The sequence below is a fragment of the Ambystoma mexicanum genome, chromosome 7p (genome assembly GCF_040938575.1).
Source record: "Ambystoma mexicanum isolate Mex_15411 chromosome 7p, UKY_AmexF1_1, whole genome shotgun sequence".
Lineage (NCBI taxonomy): Eukaryota > Metazoa > Chordata > Amphibia > Caudata > Ambystomatidae > Ambystoma > Ambystoma mexicanum.
Genome location: NC_090939.1, coordinates 891,581,700 through 891,607,631, shown reverse-complemented (window position 1 = coordinate 891,607,631; position 25,932 = coordinate 891,581,700). Strand labels below are relative to the sequence as shown.

The 25,932-nt window shown below is 46.3% G+C and overlaps 1 protein-coding gene across 1 annotated transcript in view; it reads right to left on the bottom strand.

Moving 5' to 3' along the window:
• GRTP1 (growth hormone regulated TBC protein 1) overlaps nucleotides 1–25,932 on the bottom strand; it is a 987,655-nt gene that overhangs the window by 895,904 nt on the left and 65,819 nt on the right. The window contains exon 2 of the mRNA XM_069637149.1: nucleotides 5,512–5,663. Within this exon, the coding sequence (XP_069493250.1) occupies nucleotides 5,512–5,663 (152 nt within the window). The remainder of the gene's footprint in view (nucleotides 1–5,511; nucleotides 5,664–25,932) is intronic.

Sequence of the window (25,932 nt, the reverse complement as noted above, 5' to 3'; positions counted from 1 at the left end):
GCATCCAGAGATTTTCACACCCGTCATGACTCGTTTTATAAACGCCTCATTTTCTGTTAACAACATGCATGATCTTTTGAAAAACGTTACTGTCACACCCCTACTAAAAAAGCCTAACCTAGATCCTGCAACTTATTCCAATCTTAGACCTATCACCAATATTCCTATTTGCTGAAGGTAGTCGATAAAGTGGCTGCCACTCAATTTCAGATACATTTGGAGAAGTCAGACATTTTACACCAACAACAATCGGGCTAGACCACCATGCTTGATTTGCAAACTGATATGTTGGACATAATGGATGAAAGCAAATCAGGGCTGCTGATGCTTTTAGACCTTTCTGCAGCCTTTGATCTTGTAAATCATCCTAAACTGTAATTGGTAACTGTTCAGCCAACACAGTGGAATGGTTTCAAGCATTTCTTAGTAATAGGATGTCCAAGATTGTTTGGGGAAATGCCTTTCTGAACCCGCAGACCATAACATGTGGAGTTCCCCAGGGGGCATGCTTGTCCTCCACCCTCTTCAATGTTTCCGGTCGTCCTTTGTGTGAACTCTTAGATTCCATTGGGCTCCACTTTACTAATTACGCTGACAACACTCAGTTATTTTTAGGCTGAGTGGAGATTAAGAAAAAGATGCCAGCTTTGTTATGTCCGTATATGAAAAAATACCAATATGAATCGCAGAAAACAGGCTATGTCTCAACAGTCAGATGACCAAACTCCTTGTCTTCGGATCGGCCCAAGCTAGAGAACAATTAGGAACTGCCTATGCTAATTTTTGCATAGACCAACATGCTATAAAAACAATGAGCAAAATAAAAAGACTTGGCGTTATTAGTGAGGCATCACTCAATGCAGATGCCCAAGTTGCAAATGTTTTCAAGAATGCCCAGTACTATTTAAGGCTTCTGTGCCTGTTAGAACCCTTCATCTAAGACACTAATTGCATCACCTTGGTCAGAGCCTTAATAATGCCAAGGTTGGATTATTGCAATGCCTTGCTGGAGGAGCCAGAAAGCATGTGTCAAAAAGCTGCAGATTTTGCAGAATTACGCGTTTAAAGTCATAAAAAATGTCAACAAACATGAGCACATATTGCACAGAAGGAATCTACATTGGCTCCCTGTAGAAGCAAGAATATCTAAAGAGCGCATTGCCATTCAGAACTCCATTAGGACTACTAGATAGAAAGACTATGCAACGAGCTTGCCCTAGATCCAAAAGGGCAAAGGGAAAAGAACAGTCGTATGCTGTGAAGGCCGCCATGGCATGGAATAAACTACCGATAAAGCTGCGTCGAGAAGGGAACTGGACTACATTCAAAAAAGTAATAAAGACCATTTTCTTTTTCTAAGCAACTATATCTATCTTTGTTAACCCTCTTTCAATCTTCCCCCTCTGCGCCCTGATGCCTACGGGCTATGGCACGCACGAAATAAGTAAATAAATAAATCAGCGCAGGTACCAGAGGGGGATGCACAACACAATCCATTGTCGGGGATTCCCTTTACTACATCCTCTACCACTGCCATGGCAGTGCACGGCACAGCTAAAGAAATACTAAAATCCCTTGACGAGATTCCCCATAAACCCACCGTCAGGACAGGGGGCAGAACTATAAAGTGCATGCTGAAGTCTATGCTCACCTAGAAATCAAAGCTTCTGTACCTGTCGAGACAGATGTGATTTGGCCTCTCTCCGGCGCGCACAAAGGGTTGATTAGGTCTCGGAGAACACTACAGAGCTTCCCTTTGTAATCGGAGAAGGAATTATGGTTGCAATAGGTTCGCCCACGAGAGTTGACATGCTTATGAGACAACTGTGCCATATTACAGTGCCACGGCCCGTTTATTGGTCTCCGTCACAACAAGTATTTAAAAGCTCCGAACACTCATTAGTTGGACAGTGCCGACCCGAATTATAAGCAAACATCACCTTTCAGATACTCCGTGGTGTTTGCCTCTTCCACCTTTATCTCTAACTGCAAACCTTATGTAGGATGCTTAGAGCAGCAAGGACAGATGGACGATTTGAAACAAGAGGTTTCACTTCTCTCTTAACAGCTGCAAAAAAAAAATATATATATATATATATATATCACTTTGGGGACATTCGTTAAAAAGGAAAACAAGGGGTTTGCCACTTCTTCTCCAATCAGAATCTGTGGCCATGCAGTTTTCACAATTTGACTACGCCCCCAATTTCTATATCTACTAGAGAATAGCCAGCAAAAAAAAAAAAACACTGAAATGCACATAATTTCACTTCAGGTTGGCAAGTACATGTGAGTGTATAATTGAAGAGCCCAACGTTTTCGCAGCCATAGCCAGGCAATCCGCCCCCAGTGCATATGCCCACACTGTAACCGGAGTTTAAAGCTGCAAAACCTAAAAACCTAACGACAAGCTGTGTTCTTAAAAACCAGAATCAAAAAGTAAAGTCGTGTTTGAAAGGCTAATGGAGACAGACTAAGAATAGATCTTAATTTGACAATGGCAGAGACAAACCCTATCCCCTATGCCCCTCTCGTTTAAAACATCCTCTTGGGAGGTCTTTGACCTAGTTTGAAAAAGCAATAATGTCAAACTCTGCTGTAGTGCACCCGCCATTGTTATTTCTAAGCAGACTTTTGAGAGATAATGGCTTACGTTGAACTGCAAATAGACAACTGGCATAATAAAATGTATTCACAGGCTCCCTTGCCACCTACCTCTACAGCCGCCCAGGCTCCCCTGCCAACTATTCCCACCTTGACTACCTTTCCTCCCATCAACCTCACCACCTCCCTCACAACTCCCACCCTTGTCGCTTACAACTGTACAGGCTCCTTTGCCTACTCGCATTACACTGAACTCCTCGTCAGCCTCTTCCACCCTGCGGCCCTGGCCACCCACTGCCATCGCATCTGGAGCTCCCTTGCCTCCTGCGGATCCTCTCACACTGGCTCCCTTGCCATCTTCCACTATCCTGGCTCCCTTGCCTGCCCCCTCCTCATTAACACCCTTGTCATCCTTGCCTCCTCCTACCTCTCTCAGGCAATCTTGCCGCTTACGGGGGGGAGGGCTATGTCCCATGCACCCAACCCCCACAAGTCCTTCAGGAGTGGCAACCTGCTCCATGTTGCCAAACTAAACTCTCTCTCTGTTGTCAAGCACTCCTCTGACATCTGCCACCTCCTTGAACTCCTGGACCTTGATGTTCTTGCTCTTACTGAGACATGGTTCAAGGACAGCTCTGTCACGAATGTTGACACTCTCTCTGAAGACGGCAAGATCCTTGCCGTACCCCCTGTCACACCGGATGGGGTCACTAGACAGGTCCGGTCTATGAAAGCCTCTTCCAAAAAGGTGGACCACTGCCTCTCCAAAACCATCAAGGACAATATTTACACTCTCGCTCCAGCCTTGGCCGACCTCTGCAACCTCTCTTTCGCCACTGGAGTTTTTCCCTCTCCTCTCCAGCACTCTTGTGCACCCTCTGCCGAACCGTCTATTCCGGCAAACTACTGCCCAATCGCCATCACCCATTACGTGGGAAAACTCCTGGAGAAGCTGGCTTTCACTCAACGTACCCTCCACACTGAATGTGTTGGTTGTCTCTATGACCATCAGTCTGGTTTAAGAACATCCAGAGGCACGGAAACTGCTCTTCTGAACACCCGTGAAGACCTGCTCTCAAATCTAGACTCCAACTCTCACTCTGTCCTCATTTTTCTAGACCTCTCTTCTGCTTTCGATACGGTAAACCACAAAATCCTGATCACCAGTGTCCGATACCCTGGGCATCACAGATCAGGCGTTGCTCACCTCCTTTCTCTTCGACCGGCCCTCCCAGGTGGAACTTGGGTCCTTGAACTCTCCACTACCCTCTCTCTACTTGTGGTGTCCCCCAGGGATCTAGCCTATTTCCCTGGTTCTTCAATATCTACACGACCCCCTTGGCCCACAGGATCTCTACCTTTACCACTAACTTCAGTGTTATGTGGATGACACGCAATCCTCCTCCCTCATCCCTGACTGTCTACCCGCAATTCAGTCTTGGTGTGCTGTGAACGATCTCTGCCTGAATGCCAGTAAGACAGAGATCGTCCTCGTTGGGACACCTGCTCCTGCTTTCCCACTGGCCGGCCTCCCTTGGCCCTGCGCCCACACCTACCAATGAGGCAAAATATCTAGGGGTCATCTTTGACTCCACTCTTCTTCTCTTCTCACATCTCAGACATCTCCAAAAAGTCCCACTACGAACTGCACCTCCTCAGAGCTATTCTACCATTGCTTACATTCCCCAGAGGCTCACCACCTCAAGAGCCCTGGTTCACTATAGGCTGGACTATTGCAACAGCCCCTTTCTCAATCTCTCTACTTATATTCTCCGTCCTCTACAACTCATCCAGAACAGAACCGCAACACTTATGCTTGGCCTCAAGCCCACGGACCGCATCTCACCAGTACTGAAATCCCCCATTGGCTCCCCGTGGCTGCAAGGATCAAGTTCAAGACCCCCTGCATAATCCACAAGGCTTTCTAGGGCCGGGGCCCGCACTATATACAACGCTCTCTTCCTAAATAATCTCCCCCTAGAGGCTCGTCCACTTCCAACTATCTGCGGGTGAGCTGCTTTTGTAAACAGATTTGGGGGTAGATCTTTATCCTCTGCAGGTGCCTCCCTCTGGAAGAGCCTCCCTGCCTCACCGTCTTGAGCCGGAGCACCTTACGTTCCGGAAACTCCTCAAGACCCTCCTCTTCTCTTCCTCCTGCTCTCTACCTCTCCTGTGCTAACCTGTTCTTTTTCTCCCCACTATCCTCCTCCTCCTCCTCCTCCTCCTCCTCCTCCTCCTCCTCCTCTTCCTCCTCCTCTTCCTCCTCCTCTTCCTCCTCTTCCTCCTCTTCCTCCCTAACTCTGTTCTGTTCTTGCTGTTGTTGCCTGGTTCACCTCCAGGGCCTTACAAGTCGCAGTCGCCCCCCGCCAGCGATTGTTGCATACATTGCGCGCATGCTGACAAAGGACCTCATCACAAGTTGGGCGGTATGCCGGCGCTAATTGCGCCAGTATACCGCTCAACGCTTTTTGCATTACCGCAACTCTGTACGGCGCAATTTGCGCCAGATCCTGAGTTGCGGGGGATGGTGTAAATCCCCATTCCCCATTGTGTCTAGAGGACCCAAAGGGGTTGGGGGGCGCTATTAACACTGGCGGTAATTGCGCCTGCAAAAAGCTGGAGGTAAAACTCTTACCACCAAACTCATGATTGGGCCAGCCCTTAAATGGGGCAGCAATAGCGTTACCGCTGCATTTGAGGGATGAAACCCAACTTGTGATGAGGCCCAAAGTGTTTTGCATTGGCTGTGTCTTGGTGCATGAACTAAACATGTTTTTCACCATACAACAGCCCAAACGATTGGTTTTGACAATGCTAGTGTGATCGGAGTGGTTATGGGCTCCGTTTCAATGATGATTGACAGTGTTGCAAATTAATAATAAAAATACATCCAAAATGCAGCCTTACCTCTCAGACTTTTCTCCACCCCGCTGGTCCCTTGCAGAAGTTTTGACCACTTAATAGCTCTCCGGGCGAGTATCACCAGATACCTGGAAACAAATTCCTCATAAGAAGCATAGTCAAAGCTGTCCGGCCTTTCAAATCCATAGGGGTCAATTCTAGATGAAGTGAAAGAGGACACAAAAAGCAGCCGTCAACGCGCATTTAGGACTACATTTTCTTTCAGCCTCAGTCAAGAAACTTGCAGCTACGACATGAACTTCAATAAAAGACTTTTGTTATTAATTAAAATTGGACTACCCTGACACACAGATTGTTATTCACAAAGAAGAAATAAAGCAATGCCTCCAAATCCTAAAACTTGTATGATTGAAGTGATCTCCATAAAATTAAACAAGGGGGTAACATCACTGCTGTGAATTAGAAACATGTATTACAAAAACGAAACAAGTCACAATAAGAAAATGTGCGTGCAGGCTCCTAGAATGTGGTCTATATGAGCTCTTGTCACATTTGCAGACTCTTCCTTGTATATGTTATCCTGTACTGCAGCACTTCATGGCCCTGTAAAACACGGGTTTCATGCTTCCTGTGCACAAATAACAAGCCAACCAAAGTATAGGTCAACACGTTTAATTTCAAAGTAGGCAGGTTGGGGTTGGATTAACAATCCCTGCACCTCCATTCATCAGGAGACACCGTAAACCATCCACCACAGCCAACACTCACCAGGAACTGATAGAGACGTGCCAGGCCTGCTCAGCCTCCTTAAATCTGAAAGCCTTATCATGAAGCTCTGGAAACTAACGAAAGCAGCCATGAAGAACCCAATGACACTCGCCCAACCAGCTGAAGCCACACTGAAACGACAGGCACACTATGCCTCCTGATTAATGCACAATCCGTCTCCAGCACTCCTCTGACAACTGTCTTCTTCTATCCAAAGACAAGATAGACTTACTCTTCATCACAGTAACATGGCTCTCTGATTATTAGTACTTGTTATTCACAAGAGTATCCCATCAGGCTTCAAGATCATCTTTGCTTATTACCAAAAGTAGAGGTGGTGACCTAGCTGGTGCACAAACTCGCTTTCATGGTCTGAAAGACCTCCATCGACATAATCGCAGTTTGTGAATCTCTCGCTCTGACCTGCTGCATCTTACCCACAGTTGCACTAAGCTTCCTCTTAATCCACTGACCTCCCTCCTAAAGCCCACACTTTGCAGACAACCTTACTGCCGCCTCCGCCATCCTGGCCGCAGATCACCAACCACGTACTTTACTTGGAGATTTCAACACCTGGCTCAAGAAAGAAAACATCACTATTACAGAGAGTCACTTGGGGTGACCCTTGCTGCATTACATCGGAAACATATGGGTAGTGCTCCCTCCCAAATAGCAGGACACACACTGGATGGCAATGAAAATAGAAACATTGTCTGCTGCTGGGTTGGCCAGTAACCTATCCCTTTTGCAATATTCACTAAGACAACACCTCTCAGAATCTTCAAAAGAACCATCGACAGATTCCAAGATGTCCGCCGACGTGGGAGGGTGTGATTCTCACTCCTCCGCCCGGGAACACAGAAGCAGGCCGTCGCCTCGCCTCGCACGCTGCAACTACCTGGCAAGCTGCATCAGCACTACCTTTCGTGCGCATACGCCCCCTGTGGCTATTTTCACAGGCTGCTTGCAGTTATTTGGTGCAGCAGTCTACTAGAGGGCTATCTATATCCATACAGTATGGACATTATGATCCTAGACCGGCCTACTCAGCCTGAAGTCATAGACAAAGCAAATCCTTTCTCACAACTGCCTCTAACTCCCCATAGAAGTGGCAGTTGCATATCGGATGTTTTAGCACTGAGTGCTCTAAGAAGGCAAAAGCTTAAAAAAGAACGCCTCATGCTTAACAATCGTATGATCAGCAATAAAACTCACAAGAATGATTACATTCCTCTTCCCTCTAATGCTACCAGCCCTCCGGCAATGGTGCTGGACCAACCTGAAGTCTAATGGGGTACTTCTGGGCTACTAGCAGCCAAAGATCCTTACAATCTAAAGAGCCATTTGCCTCTGGGTGCCGAAGCTATGTCTGTTACATTAAACAAAACGCTGGACATGGTATGCAAAGGGCAAAGGGTTAACAATGTCAGCAAAATGGGGGCTTCTAAATCATCAGATAACTGGCCGTTGTTTAAAGAAAGTAAGCGAGATTTCTCTGCCTGTGCTAACTGAGGATTTCCAAGCATGGGTGACCTCCATTAGTTCAATTGTGCTCATCGCCCACCCGGTAAATGATCAAAAGTCGGGACATATAGAACATCAGAAACTGGATAAGTCCTCTCAAACCCATCTCTTTCGGAGTGGGCTTCATCAAGGCTGTCAAACGGACTATAGTGAGGCTCCACTCAATGATTGATCATTGCAGCTTAGGGTAGTGCACTCTAATCCAGACTCAGGGGATACTGCGTTGGGGAAGAACATTCTGAGCTCAGCTAAACAAGCTCCATATCCGGTCCTTCCATTACTCAAAGATATCTGCCAAAGAAAGTCTACAATTACCAAAATTGAGGATCCTAATATAAGGAGCTTTGTCCTGGACCACAGAAACTTTATCATTACAAATAATAAGCCTAGGCAATATGAATCCAGGGAATCTCTGAAGAATAACATTTTCTCTTGGCTCAAAGAGTGGGCTCCAACTGTATAAGAACGCAGGATCTGAAGGTCCTCCGAAGGATACAGTTAAACAACTGGTGCTCCACTGATAACACTGACTGTATTGTTGTTGGATGTGGCCATAGCTCTCTTCCTCTGTTTTAGGATGAACAATTTGGACACCAATTCTCGATCCAAGTTAAGAATTGTTCTGAACTGATCTGTTTACCCCTTAAAGATATTGCTGTATAACATAATGTGTTGCCGTCTTCTTAGGAGGCTATTTTGTTAATTGTTTTTATACTATAGACTTTCCGTTTTTCTTTTTTAAGTCACTTATGTATTCTGTAATTGTTTGTATGTCGGCGCTCTTAAGCCTTAGGGTCAGTGATGCGTGGTATAAATACATTTTATTCATTCATTTCAAGGCTATACACCCGCGGACAAAAGTTTTAATAGCCAAAAACATTGCTTACAAGTGACATTGCCGTTTGGGGTCCTGTTTACGTGGGAAGGGAAGCAACAAAGTCACGACCTACGACAAGTGGTTGTCGCTAATGAACATGGAAGAAGATGCCCACCAGACACAAGTGCCTAGATTAGCTCACACTGGAGAGGGCAATAGATCCTGGGAATAGTCTGGGAGAAGGTTAAGGGGAGGAAGCAGAGACGTAATTCTGAAAGGGCCCCGGTTCAAATGAGGAGTTAGAAAATCTACATGAAACAGTGGATTGGAGCACCTAGCCACGGGGCTCTGAGAGAATGGTGAAAGGGGAGATGGGAGGGAACACAAGCCATTATGAAAGGATGCATCCGGAGGGAGTGGGAGGTGAGAATTGATCTTGGTATCTGTTATGGGGTCTAGTTCACCCTGCATGGGGAGTTTCCTGGGGTTGAACCAGGTCTAAGGCCCCAGGACAGCATCTGGGGTGGTTCTTGGGAACTCAGGCCCTGACCAGGAATTGGGAAGGGGGGTGGGTTTGAGGTCATAAGAGGTCAGAACAGGCTGAGTGACGCCCCCGTGGATACCAGGTGAGCGTTACAGAACGCAAAGCCTCACATCAAAATCCACCTGGGAGTCATGGAAACATCAGACCAATTAGCCCACATGTTGGGGCAGCTATGTTCCGAAGTACATGCAGCCAGGCAGGAGACCAACACTCTGAGGAGAGAGCTGATAGTAGCCAAAGAACGCACTGATGATTTAAGCCGGCAACTTCTCCAGTCACAAGCAGGGCATTCACCATTGCTGGGAAGCGTGCCCTCGATGCCAGCGCCATCAGCCAAATCCGTTCAGATAACCCTTCCTGGGGAAGTTCCCTTGGCCCCGCCCAAACGATTTACTGGGGATCCCAAGAGGTTTGCAACGTTCATGAACCAGTGCCGCCTGCACTTCCTTTGTAGGCCAGGGGCCTTTCCGAATGACCAATCACGGGTCGCTTTTGTGCTATCCAACCTGAGTGGTAGCGCCGCGGACTGGTCTGTACACTTTGTGGCCCAAGACGATCCTTTGCTGCATGACTTCAGGGGCTTTCAGCAGGAGATGGAAAAGCTGTTCGCCCGTCGTACTCATGGGCAGGCATTAGACAACAAACTTCTGTCCCTACGCCAAGGGAATCAAGACCTATTAACATACATAGCCACCTTCAATAGACTCGTAGTTGAAGCAGAATGGCCAGTGGAGAAGAGAACCACGTTATTTCATCGGGAGTTGCGGGGGGGGGAGCTCAAGGATGTTCTCGCACAAGTAGTGAAACCCCCGAAAGACTGCTCAGAATTAATTGACCTTTTTGTTCAACTGGATCATAGGTTGCAGGACCGAAGAGCAGATCGAACCATACCGGACCCTCGCCCTATGTATGTGCGTTCAAAGGACAATACTGCCCGAACAACGGAAGGTTCAGGAGAACCAATGCAAATCGGGGGGGGTCAAATTCCCCTTGACTAAAGCGGAAAGGGATAAAAGGAGACAGCAGCAGTTATGTCTGTACTGTGGAAGGTCAGGTCATTTCCTTAAAGAGTGCCCTGTGAAGCCACCGAGGAGGACGGTAGGGGCCATGGACAAGGAAGATACCATCAAGGAATCGGAAAACTCCCCTGCGCAGCAAGTGTAGGGGTCCACTTGTCAAGCGAAGAAAGTGAACTACAGACCTCCCATTTTGCACTATCTGTGGTCTCGATCAATCACCAACAACCATCTCGGATGCACGCAGTAAGAGTGTACATAGGCAGTGGAGCAGTTGGGAATTACATAAACCAGGATCTTGCTGCAAAGATGGGGCTTCCGTTACGCCCTAAATCAACCACCGACACTGTTACCACTGTCGACGGCACGGAAATAGCTTCTGGTCCAGTATCCCAATGCACTGCAGCTTTAACCCTTCTGTGCCAGGATGGACACCAAGAATTGATCGTTTTCGACCTCATTAAGGCACCACAGTTCCGGTTGATTTTGGGAATGCTATGGTTGGTAGCTCACAATCCTCGAATCGATTGGCGAGCAAAAGAATTGGCCTTTCCCGAGACTTGCACCACACATGTTATCGCCAAGAGAAACAACCAATAGACACCAGAACCTCCACGCTTGCGACTGTGGCAATCGGCACCCTACCAAGTGAATACCAGGACTTTCAAGATGTCTTTCAGAAAGAACAGGCTAATACCCGGCCACCGCATAGACCATACGATTGCCAAATCGACCTGATACCCGGCGCACAAATCCCTTGTGGGCGAATTTACGCACTCACGGAACCAGAAAACCAGCACATGAAGGCCTATCTTGACCAATACCTGGCCAACGGGTTCATCCGTCCCTTGAAGTCTCCAGCAGCCAGTCCTTTATTCTTCGTACCGAAAAAGGAGGGGGACTTGAGAACGTGCATTGACTATCGCGCACTGAACCAGATTACTGTAAAACACTGCTACCCCCTGCCACTGATCCCTGAATTGCTTGATCAAGTCAAAGATGCCCAAATCTACACAAAACTAGACCTGAGGGGGGCATATCACCTTGTTCGCGTAAAACAGGGGGACTAATGGAAAACCGCTTTTCGCACCAAATATGGCTTGTACGAATATCAAGTAATGCCCTTTGGCCTTTGCAACGCGCCTGCTGCATTTCAATACTTCATGAACGATGTCCTACAGGAATTGATTGAGGTCTGTGCTCTAGTGTACATCGACGATATCCTAGTATATTCCGCATCAAAGTAGGACCACGTTAAACACGTCCGATCCGTATTGGAGAAACTCCGTCAACACCAGCTCTAAGCCAAGCTCGAAAAGTGCTCATTCCACGTCCCCGAGGTGGAATTCCTGGGCTTTATTCTCAGCCCGAATGGAATCCGAATGGATGTACACAAGGTAGATGCTATCCTGAACTGGCCATCCCCAAATTCATTCAAGGGGGTTCAAAGTATGCTGGGTTTTGCAAACTTCTACCGCCGGTTCATCCCAGGATTTTCACAAATCGTGCATCCCATCACGTCATTACTAAGGAAAAGCAACACAAAGTTCCAGTGGACAACAGAAGCCGGGGAGGCTTTCCAGAAACTCAAAGCAAGATTCACATCTGCCCCAATCGTACGCCACCCTCGCCCTGATCTCCCATACCTGGTGCAAACGGACGGCTCAAGCATGGCTATGGGAGCCGTCCTCTCACAAAAGGACCCCGAAACGGGCCAGTTACACCCTGTTGCCTTCTGGTCACGTAAATTCACACCCCCTGAACTCAATTACGCTATCACAGACAAAGAACTCCTGGCCATTAAGTGAGCCTTTAAGGCATGGCGGCACTACCTCTTGGGTGCCAGACACACAATCACCGTAATAACGGACCACCGTAACCTCCAGTACCTAAAAACGGCAAAGGCCTAATCCTCACGACAACTACGTTGGGCTCGTTTTTTTGCTGAATATGACTACGTGATTACATTTCGACCAGGGGTGCCTATGCCCTTTCCCGTATGGGGGTGGAGGAGCAAGGGTATCAGACCGCTGACCCAATAGGAATCATCCCGAGTGACAAGCTCCTAGGAATCACAGCAACCATAACTCAAAGAGATTTACATGAAGAAATCCAAAACCTGATGAGTCCGGAGCAATTACAAGCGTGGAGTGCACAAGGAGAACATTACATGATAAAAGATCAGTTGCCCTACTTCAGGAATCGTTTATTCTTACCAAACCAAGAACTACGAGAACAAGTCATGTCCGGTTATGATTCCTTGATCGAGGGCCACCCCGGAATCGCTAAAACCATAGCCAAGGTAAAACGAAATTATTGGTGGCCCACGTGGCGTAAAGACATTATCCAATTCATCCTATCTTGTGGAGTGTGTGCTCAAAACAAGTCATCCAAGCAGAAACCGGCTGGGCTATTACAACCATTGGAAATCCCACCAGCACCCTGGCACACATTGTCCCTCGATTTTATTACTGACTTACCACCCAGTCAAGGGTTTAAAACTATTCTTGTGGTCGTGGACCTATTTTCAAAAATGGCACTTTTCATTCCTCTTAAGGGGCTCGCAAATGCTTCCACTCTGGCAAAGGTATTTCTTGAAGGCATCGTACGGCTCCATGGTTTTCCTTCAGTTTTGGTCTCAGACCGAGGTACTCAATTTGTATCTAACTTCTGGAGAAAATGCTGCTCTATGGCCCTGATCGGCAACCGGCTATCCACCAGTCACCATCCCCAAACGGATGGTCAAACTGAGAGGACAAATCAGACGCTCGAGCAGTATCTGCGTTGCATGTTACACCAAGCTGAAGGAAGCTGGTTCGACCTATTATGGATAGCTGAATATGCTTATAATAATTCCCTACACACCAGCACTGGGCAGACACCCTTTTATACCATGTATGGCAGGCACCCAAGTACTTCTGAGTTGGACGTTCCTACAACCCTGGAAATGTCAGCAGTCAAAACCTTGCACACAAGCATTTCTCAAACCTTTAAAAGGGCAGCTAACACCTACTTCAAGCTAAGAATCGCCAAAAGAAGTTTGCTGATCAACACCGAGCAAAGGCCCCCCAACTACCAAGTGGGAGACAAAGTCTGGCTGGCGTCTAAACACGTGTCCATTAAAGGAGCCCGAACTTTCCGTCACCATCACCTCCGTGATAAATCCTTTGGCGGTCAGACTAGCTTTGCCGTCAAACATGCAAATTCATCCTGTGTTCCACGTGTCTCTCCTTAAACCTGTTCAACCTGGGACCCGGGTAGCAACGCCGCTGCAGCCAGTAGTAGTCACCGGGGAGCCAGAATTCGATGTCAAGGACATCCTAGATTCAAAGTACGTCAGATCCAAATCATACTACTTAGTAGACTGGAAGGGGTATGGTCCACAAGACAGAACATGGGAGCCTTGTGAGTACATCCATGCACCTCGCTTGCTTATACGATTTCATCAAAACCACCCAACCAAACCAGGACCAGACAGAAGGGCCACCTTGAGAGAGGCCTTGGGTGGGGGGGGGAGGGGAGTGCTGTCATGATTCCTGCCCCTCATGTCCCCAGCCCTCCAAGATGTCAGGCTGGAGCCAGGCCACGATCACCTACATGGCCCTCAAGGGCCTCTCCATCCCTCCAAAGACCCACTTGGAGTCAGACTTGGCGCTTGTGGCACCAGACTCACACACTCCCATAGGATAACATTGGGGATTGGACTTGTAGTGCATTGATGGGGACAAGATGGATGCCCCCACATATTTCGGTTCCCAGAACTGCATGTGCGGTCTAGTCTTTTGGGTGTGGTTTAGCATAGAGGCACCTGGGATACCCAGAGACTATTTGAGCTACACCCAGGCTGAGAAACATGCTCTGCGTTTTCTGCACCTGCAGCGTGGCACTCACCGTGTTCGGATCGGTCTCCAGTAGGCCTGCATCTTTCTTCTGCGCTCAGTTCCTGCAAGAACAAGAACACCGTTAGGAACAACCTTACCTTCCGGCGCTTCTGCCCATCAGTCATCGCTCCTTCTGTTCTGCGGGCATCTTCGGCGGTGTCATTCCCATCCCGGCACGCCGCTCCCTAAGGAAAAGGGAAAAGAACAGAAAAAAAGGCATTAGTAAGCATTCTGCAAATCTTTGCTTATTTTAAATACTGTACGAGCTTCAAACGCTTACCTGAATCCTAGCCACTCTGGGGGAACTGTGTCTCCGGAACTTCTCGTCCATCTGCAAGAGGGAAAAGACAATCCAGTTTAGCGTGGAAACATCTAGAGGCGTTGCATACCGCGCTTACCCACAGCATTTGTTCTTCATAACCGGCATCCACGCTGAAAACGTCGCAGCACCTAAAAGACACAGAAAAAGAACTCAGTTCAATGCAAATACGAAAGGGGTGCATCGTGCATCGCGCTCTCACTCACCTTCAGCGATACTCATCTCAGCAGCACGCCGCCATCCCCGGACGCCGGCCATCATCTAAGGAAGGAAAGGAACGAAGTTAGAGAACAGTTCAAAAGACTCATTATACTTACCTGTCGGACTCTTGCCAGTGAAGTAACTAGGCAGCAACGAGCCTGCATCAATCAACGCGCCCCTGCGCTGAAGGCAGCACGGAGAGCACACTATCCAAGAAAACAAGGTGAGCTGTGGATCAAAGGGAAGGGTTGGACCCCGGGGAAGAAGGGGTTCAAGCACACAGAGACAATAGGGAGTTAAACTCTACCAATCCTGTGTTTCAGGCCCAGTCTCCAACCGAATAGCCTCCAGGGAAGGGTTCGAGGTCGTAAGAGGTCAGAAAAGGCTGAGTGGCGTCCCCGTGGATACCAGGTGAGCGTTACAGGGTGAGGGTTGGGAAGTTGGGTCTAGGGAAGTTGGGCGGGAGGGGGGGCTAGTATGTGTGAATGAAGGGGCAAGGAGGGGGAAAGGAGAAGGAGGGAGGGTAGGGACTCAAGCCTGCAGGGAAACTCTAGAATGTAGTAAAAATATACTACTGGTATGACCAAAAAGGGAAGACCAACACAGGCCTAATGCCACTTAGGATTACATCATGCAATGTAAGGGTCTAAACTCGCCTGTCAAGCCAAAAAAGTCGAGGGTATGATTACACGCTACCAGGCAGATATGATTATGCTCCAGGAGACCCACATAAAGAAACCAGATAGGTCTCTCCCCCGATTCCAACACTTCCCACATACCTATCAAGCAAACGCACAAGGGATAACGGCAGGAGTGCTGATTGGCTTCAGGGGCACTCTTCAAGTGCAAATCCTACACACACTTGAAGATAAGACGAGGAGGTTCCTATTTTTACAGGTGCAACTGGGGCGTTAGAGAATGGCCCTAGAGTCCATATATGCCCCAAATGTAAACCAGGTCAACTTCCTTAGAGAAGTAATACTGAAATTGGAAACATTTGCGGTGGGGGAGATTATCCTTACAGGAGACTTCAATCTGGCATGGGACCCCATAAGAGATAGAAGCTCAGGGATTGGATAAGGGAGCAACCTCCGCCAAAGAGTCTGAGAGATGCCTTTGACTATCTGGCTCTTAAAGGTGTGTGACGAGCAGTGAAGGGGGAAGAGAGGAGCCACACCTGTTTCTCTCACATGCACCAGACATTGGGCCTCATCACGAGTCTGGCGGTAACCCTTAAATGCGGCGGTAGCGCCATTACCGCCACATTTAAGGGTCCGCCAGATCATGGCTTTGGCGGATTTCCCCCCAGCTCTTAGCTGGGGGGAAATCCGCAGCAAATTGCTGATTTTCGGCGCGATTACCGCCGGCGGGAAATTCACAGGCGGTAATGGCGTGAATTTTCCCCATTGGGCCCAATGGGGAATGAGGAATTCCTGAATGTCCCCAATGGGGCATGGGTAATAACCCTTCCGCCAAACCCCCCCGGCGCTATTAGCGCCAGATCACGGGTTTGGCGGAAGGGCTATTAGCGCTGGCGCTAATAGCGCCGGCGTTACCGCCCAACTCGTGATGAGGCCCATTGTCTAGAATTGATTACATCTGGGTATCTGTGGCTCTCCTGGGAGAGATAGAAGATGTACATTTGGAAGTAATCTCATTATCTGACCACGCACCACTAACACTTATAGTGCAGAGGTGGGAACCGCGCAGAGGGCTGTGGGCCTGGATACTCCCGTGAGAGATTATGGCAGACGAATCGGCGGAAGGAGTACTGGGTGGCAGGATTGATAGAATTAGAATCCCAGATAAAAGTGACCTTGCAAACGTTAGCAAAGAAGAAAAGTTGAGCTTCTCAAAAAAAGCTGAAAAACCTTAGAGCTCAGCTGGAGTTATTGTGCTCGTGTAGGGTGGACAAATCACTTTTATATACCAGACAGTGTTATTATATTATATTAACGCAAACAGAGCTCATAGAGTCTTGGCTAGATAGCTGAGACGGGAAGAGGCAAACCGTAGTATCACAGCCCTGAAACAGCGGGATGGGAGGAGACCAACTGAGACAGAAAAGATACTGCGCTCCTTCGAGGAATTCTATGGTTTCTTTTACAAATCCGAAAATCCCGATCAGCAGTCAGTAAAACACTACTTTGGGCGGGCTTCAATGTGTAAACTGGTAGATGCCGATAGGGAGCGTCTAGAGAAGGAATTCACTATCGAGGATGTTGAGGCTGTGATCAAGGGACTACTGCGGAACAAAACTCCTGGACCAGATGGTTATCCAGCTTGTTTCTACCAAATGTTCTGCACCAAATTGAGCTTAAAGCTTGCAAGCCTCTTTAACTAATTGAATCATAGAGGTATGGTGACCCCCTCAATGGCAGTAGCCAAAGTAGTAGTACTCCCAAAACCGAATAAAGACCCAAAGCTATGCAGGTCCTATCGCTCCATAGCCCTCTAAAACTTGGACACTAAGATATAGACAGGGGTCCTATCAACCCGATTATTACCTCTCCTACCAGACCCAGTTTATACGGACCACTAAGGGTTTATTTGAGGAAGACACACGTGGGACAACTCTAGAAGGGTGTCACATTTAAAGTAAAAAGTGGAAAGTTGTAAAGTCCTGGCACCATTAATAGCGCTCAACGTCGAAAAAGTGTTCGCCTGGGTAAAATGGCCATTTTTATTTGAAGCCCTGGAACAAATGTGAGTGGGCCCGAAATGTATACAGATGGTTAAGGCCGCTTACAACAGACTCACTATGAGACTTTCAATCAACTCACGCATATCAGAAATTGTGCAGATCTCTCGAGGGACAAGACAGGGATGTCGTCCCACTCCTATATGCAATGTATTTAGAACGGCTACTAATGTCCATAAGGCGAAACCCGGCAATTCATGGAATAGTATTCTGGGGCGGGGGGAGAACATAAAATATTAGCTTTCGCGGGTAGGTTGTTGAGCAAGACACCCCAATACCAGAGTTACGGCAAGAACTCTCCACGATGGAAGAAATAGTGTCCCTAAAAATCAACATGGCCAAATGAGAATTAAGTCTAATCTTGGTCTTACAAAAAACACCTGAAACTCTTACAGAAAATGTCCCCATTTAAAACAGCAACGGAAACGATAACATACCTTGGGGTGAAATTAACTATTTTGACTATATACAGGGCCAAGTCCCCGGAACGCCTCAAAAATATGAAGGCAGATTTAAACAGATGGAACCCACTACGGATTTCCTTGTTAGGGAGGATAGCCTCAATAAAAATGGTGGTGCTCACTAGGTTTCTTTATCTCTTCCAGGCGCTTCCAGTTAAGATTCCTCTATCGTTTTTTATTTGGCAAAACAAATGCCCCATAATAGCAGGAGAGACCTTGATGGCCCCTAGGCTGAAGGGGGGCTTTGACCTTCCGAACTTTGCTAGATACTATGCGGCAGCTCAGCTGAGAGTCCTGCAAGTATGGTTTTCTAAACACATGTCAAAACCATGGACTAGAATGGATCAAGCGGTGGCAGGGACTCCCCTAGAAGGGGTGCTGTTGTTGAGTAGAAAGGACAGACGTAGGAATATAAGTCTGAGTCACATTCTCTCATGGTATGTGAAATATGGGACCATCTGATTAGACAGGGGCAACTGTCCATAATCCCATCCCCATTCACCCCAATATTGGGTAATCCCCAATTTACCCAGGGAATGTCCCAGGGCTCCTTTGCAAGATGGCAAGCAGTGGAGTGCAAAAGGATGCGAGATATGATGGACGGGGGAGAGGTTAGATCCTTTGAGGAATGCAAACACCAAGGCTTGTCCGAAAAGGACAGGATGGAATACTATCAGGTAAGACACTGGTTGACACAACCAGACATAAAAAGAGCAGTGCAAAGAGGCTTGACTCCCTTTGAATAATTAATTACAACTCATACGGGATCCAAACGACTAGCATCAATCCTATCTGGGATTCTACAGTTTGACGCTTCCGACCATACATAGCCATATATGCTAAAATGGCAGAGCACAATTGGGGAGGAAGTACCAGTCAACCATTGGGAAACACTCTGAGAGCAAATCCCAAAATTAACCAGATCTAGCCAAATCAGGGAGGCATGGTACAAGACTATGGTACAATGGTAATATACTCTGGAAAGACTACACATAATGTAGCCTGGGATATCTGAATAATGTTGGAGGGGGTGCTCGGGGAGAGGGGGCTGGAGGCACATATGGTGGGACTGCCCGTTATTACAAGGGTTTTGGGAAGAGATTAAGTCTCAGATCCAGAAAATGGTGCATGGCTCGCCAAACTACTCCCAGAAAGGATGGATGTGTGGACTCTTTGATCTGGAATTCCAGATATCAACAAAACCCAACGCAAAGCTTTTATGATCGTATTGATAGCTACTTGGGTGGTAATAGTGAGAACATGCAAGCAGAAAGCACCTCCTACGAATGTTGCGTGGCTCTGTAAAGTCTGGGACATGGTGGCCATGGAATGGATCACTTACGGAATATAAGGCGACAGACACATTTCGATAAAACTGGGGATTGAAACTAGACAATCTCAGAGGAGAATATATGTTGCACTGGTGTCCTCAGAACCTGAGAATACTGGACATATTGTAGACACGGACGCCCACCTAGACGAGGCAAGAGTTGTACCACCAAGAAACTTAAATGCAGGTCACGGGTTAGGGGGGGATAAGGGGTTATGGGGAGAGGGTTTGTTCTTTTGTAAAATACTAAAATAAATTTGAAAAAAAGAACCATAGATCATGGAAAGAAACACACATCAACACCCTACTAGAAAGACTAGTTCAAACAAAGCTGCTGTCCACCACAAACAGGCCAACCAACACGCTGGATGAGAAACTCTACAGCATGTTCCACTAGGTAGATTCCATATTGGACTGTATTGCACTTAATCTGTCAAAAATACTCAAAATAAAATGGTTGAATGGTTCAACCCCAGTCTAAAACTAAAACAAAAAAAAATGAATACAAGAGAAAAAAAAAAAAAATCTGGAGGAAAACCTATCTATACACTAGCAAATACACCTACCATCAACAGCTTCGCCTTTAAAGAGTTGCAGTAGTCAAAGCAAAGAAAGCACACTAGTCCAAAACGCATGGATTTGGCACATTACAGAAAGGGAAAGGTAGAAGGCCATACAAGAAATCAAAAATCTGACAGCCTGCAACACAATCCCTACCCCTACCCAAGAATTGTGGCCAGATCACTGCACATTTCAACCAAAATATCCTCAAACTTCATGATCCCCTCAACAAAGAAGGCTCCCACCCAAACACCACCAACACCTTCCACAACATCCTCACTATTCTCTTACTGCCTTCTGTCTGCGGAGGACCTACAAGCTACCATTGACCCATGAAATCCATCAGGATCTTCGGAGGATCCATGCCCACCCCAATCTTTAGAAATCCATTTTGAAATCCCCAGTCTTCACACCAATCTTCCCATCTCTCCTTAACGACTTCAGCACCGAAGTGTCCAAGCTAAGTACAAATCTGCATAAATTAGAGGTCTGCTTAAAAAGCCCAGAGCTGACCAATATGAGCCAGCCGCCCTACCTCATATACTCCTTTCATCTGCAAAATTAATTTAAAAAAAAAAACAAAATGTAAAAAATAAAAATTAAAAAAAAAAAAAACATATATGATCAACGCCAGGATTCCATCGACAACAAACCACCTCCTGGATGAGGCACAGCATACATATAGACCTGCCAGTAGTACAGGATTTGCTCTGTGCTTTACCTGGGATACACAAAAACAAAGCCAGTGAAAACTCAGAGGGCGATCATCCTGCTGGACATCTCAGCTACATTTGGCACCACCAGTCACGAGACCCTCCAAAAGAGACTGGAAGATATTAGTATTAAATAAACAGCTGTACACTGGATCACCTGCTTCACGACTAGAACAGAAACTAGTATCTTGGGTCCTTGCAATTCCCGGCCTCACCCACTTACCTGCAGAGTACCCCAAGGATCCACACTCTAACATCTACATGACACCACTTCTACACCTCTTCAACAGAATCGGGATCTCATTGACCATTGGCAACCCAGGGCATTGCAGCTCTTCCTCATTTTGGTTGTGGTGAACCAAGACCCTTGGGATACCCTTATGGCACCCACGGGTTGGGGTACAACCCTGTACCCCTAGTGTATGTTTTTGGGCACCTGTGTGTTGCCCACAGAGGAGGGTATGGGCTGGTGGCAGCTTCATGCTGAAATGACAGGAGCTCCGAGTATCCTCCATTTTGGATACCCAGGCGCTGCCATAGGAATCAGTGGATTCCTGATAGAAGGCAAGATGGCCCCTGGGGCCTCTTAGTTTCTATTGCCCGTTACCTTTTTTTCCCAAAGTCATGGGAAGCCCTGACTCTGTCCCTTCCCCCTTATGGCTTTTGGGTGTAAGAACTACATGTGGTATTGTGGGGAAGTCCAGGCCAGACTGGCTGGAGCCTTCCCAGTGACGGTATGTTGTGGGTAGATCCTTGGAGTGGGACCTCTGAATAGGGTGTGGGACCGAGGTTTCTGTGTGCGACACAATGAATGAGACAGCCCTGCGTGAAACTGACATGAATGCAGTGTGGTGTGCTGAAATGCTGGGTGCTTGCCCCAATCCACATTCCTTATTATGGGTGTCTGGGTGGAAGTGAATGGCCTGAATGCCTGTGAGCCTGATTGCCTGTCTGCCTGCATGAATGAACGCCCTTCTGTATGATTGGCTGACTGAGCCGGGCTCAGCCAGAGTGAATGAGGAACAGATGTCTATATCTGGAGACCTCTCACTTACCAATTTGTTCAGAAGCTGAAGTCGAAACTTGAAGCTGATCTTGAAGCCCAGCTGGAAGAGAAGATTGCTGCTGCACTTCCTTCGATGTAATCCAAGAGCTGTCGAGTCTGTCGACGGCTGATCCAAGAGAGGACCTGGCTAGGAGACCTCTCCCCGAGCTACGAGAGACCATTGTGCAAAAACCGATGCTCTTCATCAAAGCACCCTGGACGCCAGTTCTGGGAGTTGACGTCCGGGGAAGGGGTCAGCCGAGAATCCTGAAGAGAGCGCCTGGACATCAAGGTCGAAGTACATTAACATCGACCGGGGTTCGGAAGATTTCCGTAACCGCTTGAAGCCAAGTCGAATCATGTCTGCCAGAAGCAGGGACACCTCGACGCCATGATGCTTGACACCCGGAACCAAGAAAGCTCCACTTGCCTAAGAACATTTGACACAGGGCTCATTTGCCATCACCGTTGACCACTTTGTTCCGCCGGAGAAATGCGAGGTCGTCGGCTACCAAGGAAAGTCTGCCGGTGGGTTTCCTGCCACCAGAAGCCAACAAAAACGTCCCAAGGACAATGACGATTGAAGATCCGAGGTCCAGCCCGTGGTAGAATCCCGATCAACTAAGCGATCCCGAGGTAGGTGCTGCAGCACCGACAGACCAGAGGACCACCAAAGCAACTTCCGACACCCGACGCCCACTGCTGGGACTGCATCTATCACCACCAAAGGTCTTTGAAGTCCACTGAGTCTTATTTGTGGCACTGAACACTTTGCATCGAGGTCTACCGCACGCCACACCTTCCCAGGACTTCCACCATCGAGGAAACAATAGTCGAAGAGCACTGCGAAGGTCAAAGCTGCTGTAATGGCACTAGTGTTCCACTCTTGCTGGAGGTTCTCGACGCCCAGGGGCTACTGCTTGAAAGGAAGTACCCCTTCAAAGGATCCATTCGATGTACCGTCGAAGAAACACTTCAGGCACATTGGGGTGGTTGAACCTTTTAACCAGGAAGCATGGCTTATTGAGCATTTATGGACTGAGCTTGTTAATTCTTTATTACAGGTTGCACAGGTGGGGGTGTCCTCATTCAGAATTGTGCATCTATATCCAAGGAAAGCAGTCTGCCATTGCTCAACTTAAACCTGCTTTCCTTCCCTATTATCTATTTTGATACTAGGGGTGTACCGAACTTCGGCTTTGATAAAGTATTTGGTCGAATTCTGGCTGAAAAAAAAGCTATTAGGCTCCGGCTGAATAGTTTTTTGCTATTTGGCTCTTGCAGAATACTTTGACATTCTTATTTGAACACAATGCAACATTAACTCAGAAAGGCAAATATAGACTTCAGTCTGCAAAACTGAATAGAATTAGACCAGACAAATTGCTATCACACAGCTGAAAAATATATTATATTGTAATCTGCTCTTTAGGGCTCGTTTTGTTACAGATTCTTAGACAAAAAAGGTGCTCATCTTTTATACTTAGCCTGTAACAATACAGGACCATCTTTTCTTTTGGAGAATATTTATATGCAAAGAGCACTTTTTTCAGCTGGAAAAAATAAACTGAAAGAAATGTGCACAGATTCTTTCAGTTCCCGTCATGTCACTTCCCATTGCCTACGTCATAGTCCCCCCTTTTCTTTTTTTAAGGACTTGAGCCCTGAGTTTAACATTATCTGATATTTTTCAGGAATTATAAGTTGCATATGTTTGTGTATTGTCGAGAAAAAGAGGCTAGAATGAGTGAAAAGTGAGCATTTGTTTGGGTGGGGTGAATAGTTGTGAGATGGAGGTCACACATTTCAGATTTCCTCTTGACTTGTGTCCTGTATGAGCCGACATGAACCATTTTATACATTTCTATGTGAGCTGGAAAGAAGTTACGAAACTTGACCGTAGTGACTTTGCAACTGGATAGAGAATGCAATGCATCTGATTCACAAAGGTAGTCATTTTGCATTTGTGAAGCCTCCTACTTTAACTGGCACTGAATATGCAACAATCTTCTGTACATTTGGTCCCTTCATTTTGGTTAAATCTGCTTTATTTCTTGCTTTTATACTTTAAATAAAGATGCTACATTTAATTACAATGAAGAGAAATAAAAGTATAGAATGCATTTAAAATGGTGCTTTATTTGTTTTAATACGTGTGTTTTTTGAAGTTTGGAACATGAATTATTAAATAAAGCAACTATTCGGCTTCATATTCGGATTCTGTCGAATAGTTGACAAACTATTCAGTATTCGGGCGAATACTAAATATGCTATTCGGTACAGCCCTAGTTGATACACCTTAATGAATGATATGTATATTCTATTATAACTTCCAGCAGTTGATGCATTTTAAAGGAATATCAAGTCTAAGTGTAGTACCACCTAGAATTGTATAGATTTGCCATTATAGAATTACCAGAGTACAAAGTGTGTTATTGAATTGTGTATACATCTCAGAACCTTATTTTTATATAAAGAACTGTGCTAGCACATAACAGTGTGTGGACATTCATTTGTGGGGGCATGGGGACTCGCTGTACTTGGGAACCAACCTACATCACCTCCTGAGTGCTTAAGCCTTGGTTGCTCGTCCATAGCTACCATATAGAGAACTTTGGCTGGGGTGCTCTGTGCCTCTACTCTGCCATTTAGGGGGCAGAAGTACAGATACCCCCCCCCCTCCAGTCTTTACAAGATCATTGGCCACACACCATTCCTGAATTGCTGCCAGACAGTCTGGAATGAAAGAAGAAGAGGCGGCTAAGTGTAAGGGATTTCAATCAGGCACACACCTATGTCTCGCCTAGCATGTAGTGCGCAATGAAACCCTTATTTATTTGTGTCTATAAGTTCAATATTCTGCATGATATACCACTCATATCACACCCTTCTCAAAATACCCCCAGGTCACATTGAACCAGGAATCAGGCTAGTTTGTAAAGGTAAATATTTATTTATTTAATATTCAAATCACACATAAGTTTAATATATATGGGACAGCAATCACCTAACGGCGACAATACAATTCAGAAAATAAGCAAAGCAATTCACTTATAATGATTCAGAATAGAAAACACAGGAAAAAGAACAGTTTTGGTATGTGCACAGATAGCTTTTAAGTTAATAGTTCCCCCTGCAAAGTACGGAAGTACAATTGAGCAATCCTACACAAAAGTGAGGAATCAGCAGGTATTCAGGAATGAAAGACAATGTCTAGAGTTTAAATGCAATCCTCCATCACCCAACCAAGAGAGAAAACCATTTTTGGAAAATGACACTTTAAACTGACAGGTGAAAATTGCTTTGTAAAATAATGTAAAAGGGTGCAAAAAGGCTTAAATGGATAGAAATCCTGATGAAAGCAACACTAAACATGTCCTAACACACACAAGCTATAATATAAACAACAGGACACACTTTAGATCAGGATGGGATTGAAGAAGCACTTTGAAATGGGAAAAAGACGTGTAAACCTTTGAAAACTGCAAATTCGCAGCAAACTTTTACTATGCGATATTGGAGAAAAACGGTGAAATACACTGTTCCTCGATGCTATTAGTTGTGGATGTAGCTAAGGATCTTCGGTATCAGTGAGAGTTGAAATTTCTTTTCTATCTTTAAAATTTAAGAAGCTATGGAGGTTTTAGTGAGGCGTTTTTGCAAAATAGGTGCGAAAATGGAACAGAAATTTGGTTTTAAAAATGACAGATAAGTTTTATTACACTATATTAAGGACTATGAAAAAGAGGAGGCTACACATGAATCTTCACAGCTACGTGGCCAGCTCAACCATTCATGTGGTGCATACTCAATTTTGTTATGGAATTTACTTTAGTTACAAAACCATAACTCCTTAGTGATTTTGAGTAACACAGATGAGAAAAATCAGCGCAAGAAGGATTCTAACAATACTAGGGTTCTGAATTTAAAGATGGGATGGGTTGAGATTGGGATGATACAATGCAGATATACTATGGATCACTGTTCTTCCTGTTAATACTTAGTCCTGTAATTAAATTGGACCGTCAGCTCTGGTCATTGGGTCAGATCGGGTCTACCGCAGCAGGGCACCTCTAGAGGGATTGGATCAGCAGCGCGGTTCTGGTCAATTTCGGACTGCACCTCATACTGGATTTGGATGGGCCCTTCTGGTCACTGGACACGGCAGATTACAGGATGCAAGTTTCAGCGGGCAAGCCTTAATGGTAGCAAGCCAAGCTGAATCAGAATTATTATTTTAAGTTTTGGATGTTTTGAAATTGGTCTAGCTAGCAAGAGTTCAGCAATGCTAAAGTCTAGATTCTGCAAGGAAATCTGGATCTTCAAAGAAGTCTGGAGTCAGCTACAAGATGAAGAGTTCTGGAACAAGGTGCTGTGCGGAAATTTGGATGGGTTCTGGAAGCCGTGTGTCCTATGTGTTGTGAAGTTCCAATTTTTATACTATCAAATGCCATCACCTAAGTTTATGGTGTGGGCAGAATTTCAAAACACGCCCCCACGGCTCTGAGTGGCTGCAGGCACATGCCTTGTCCTGGTTGGTGGTCTGAACAGAGCTTTCATCTTTATGATGTGACTTAGGAACTCC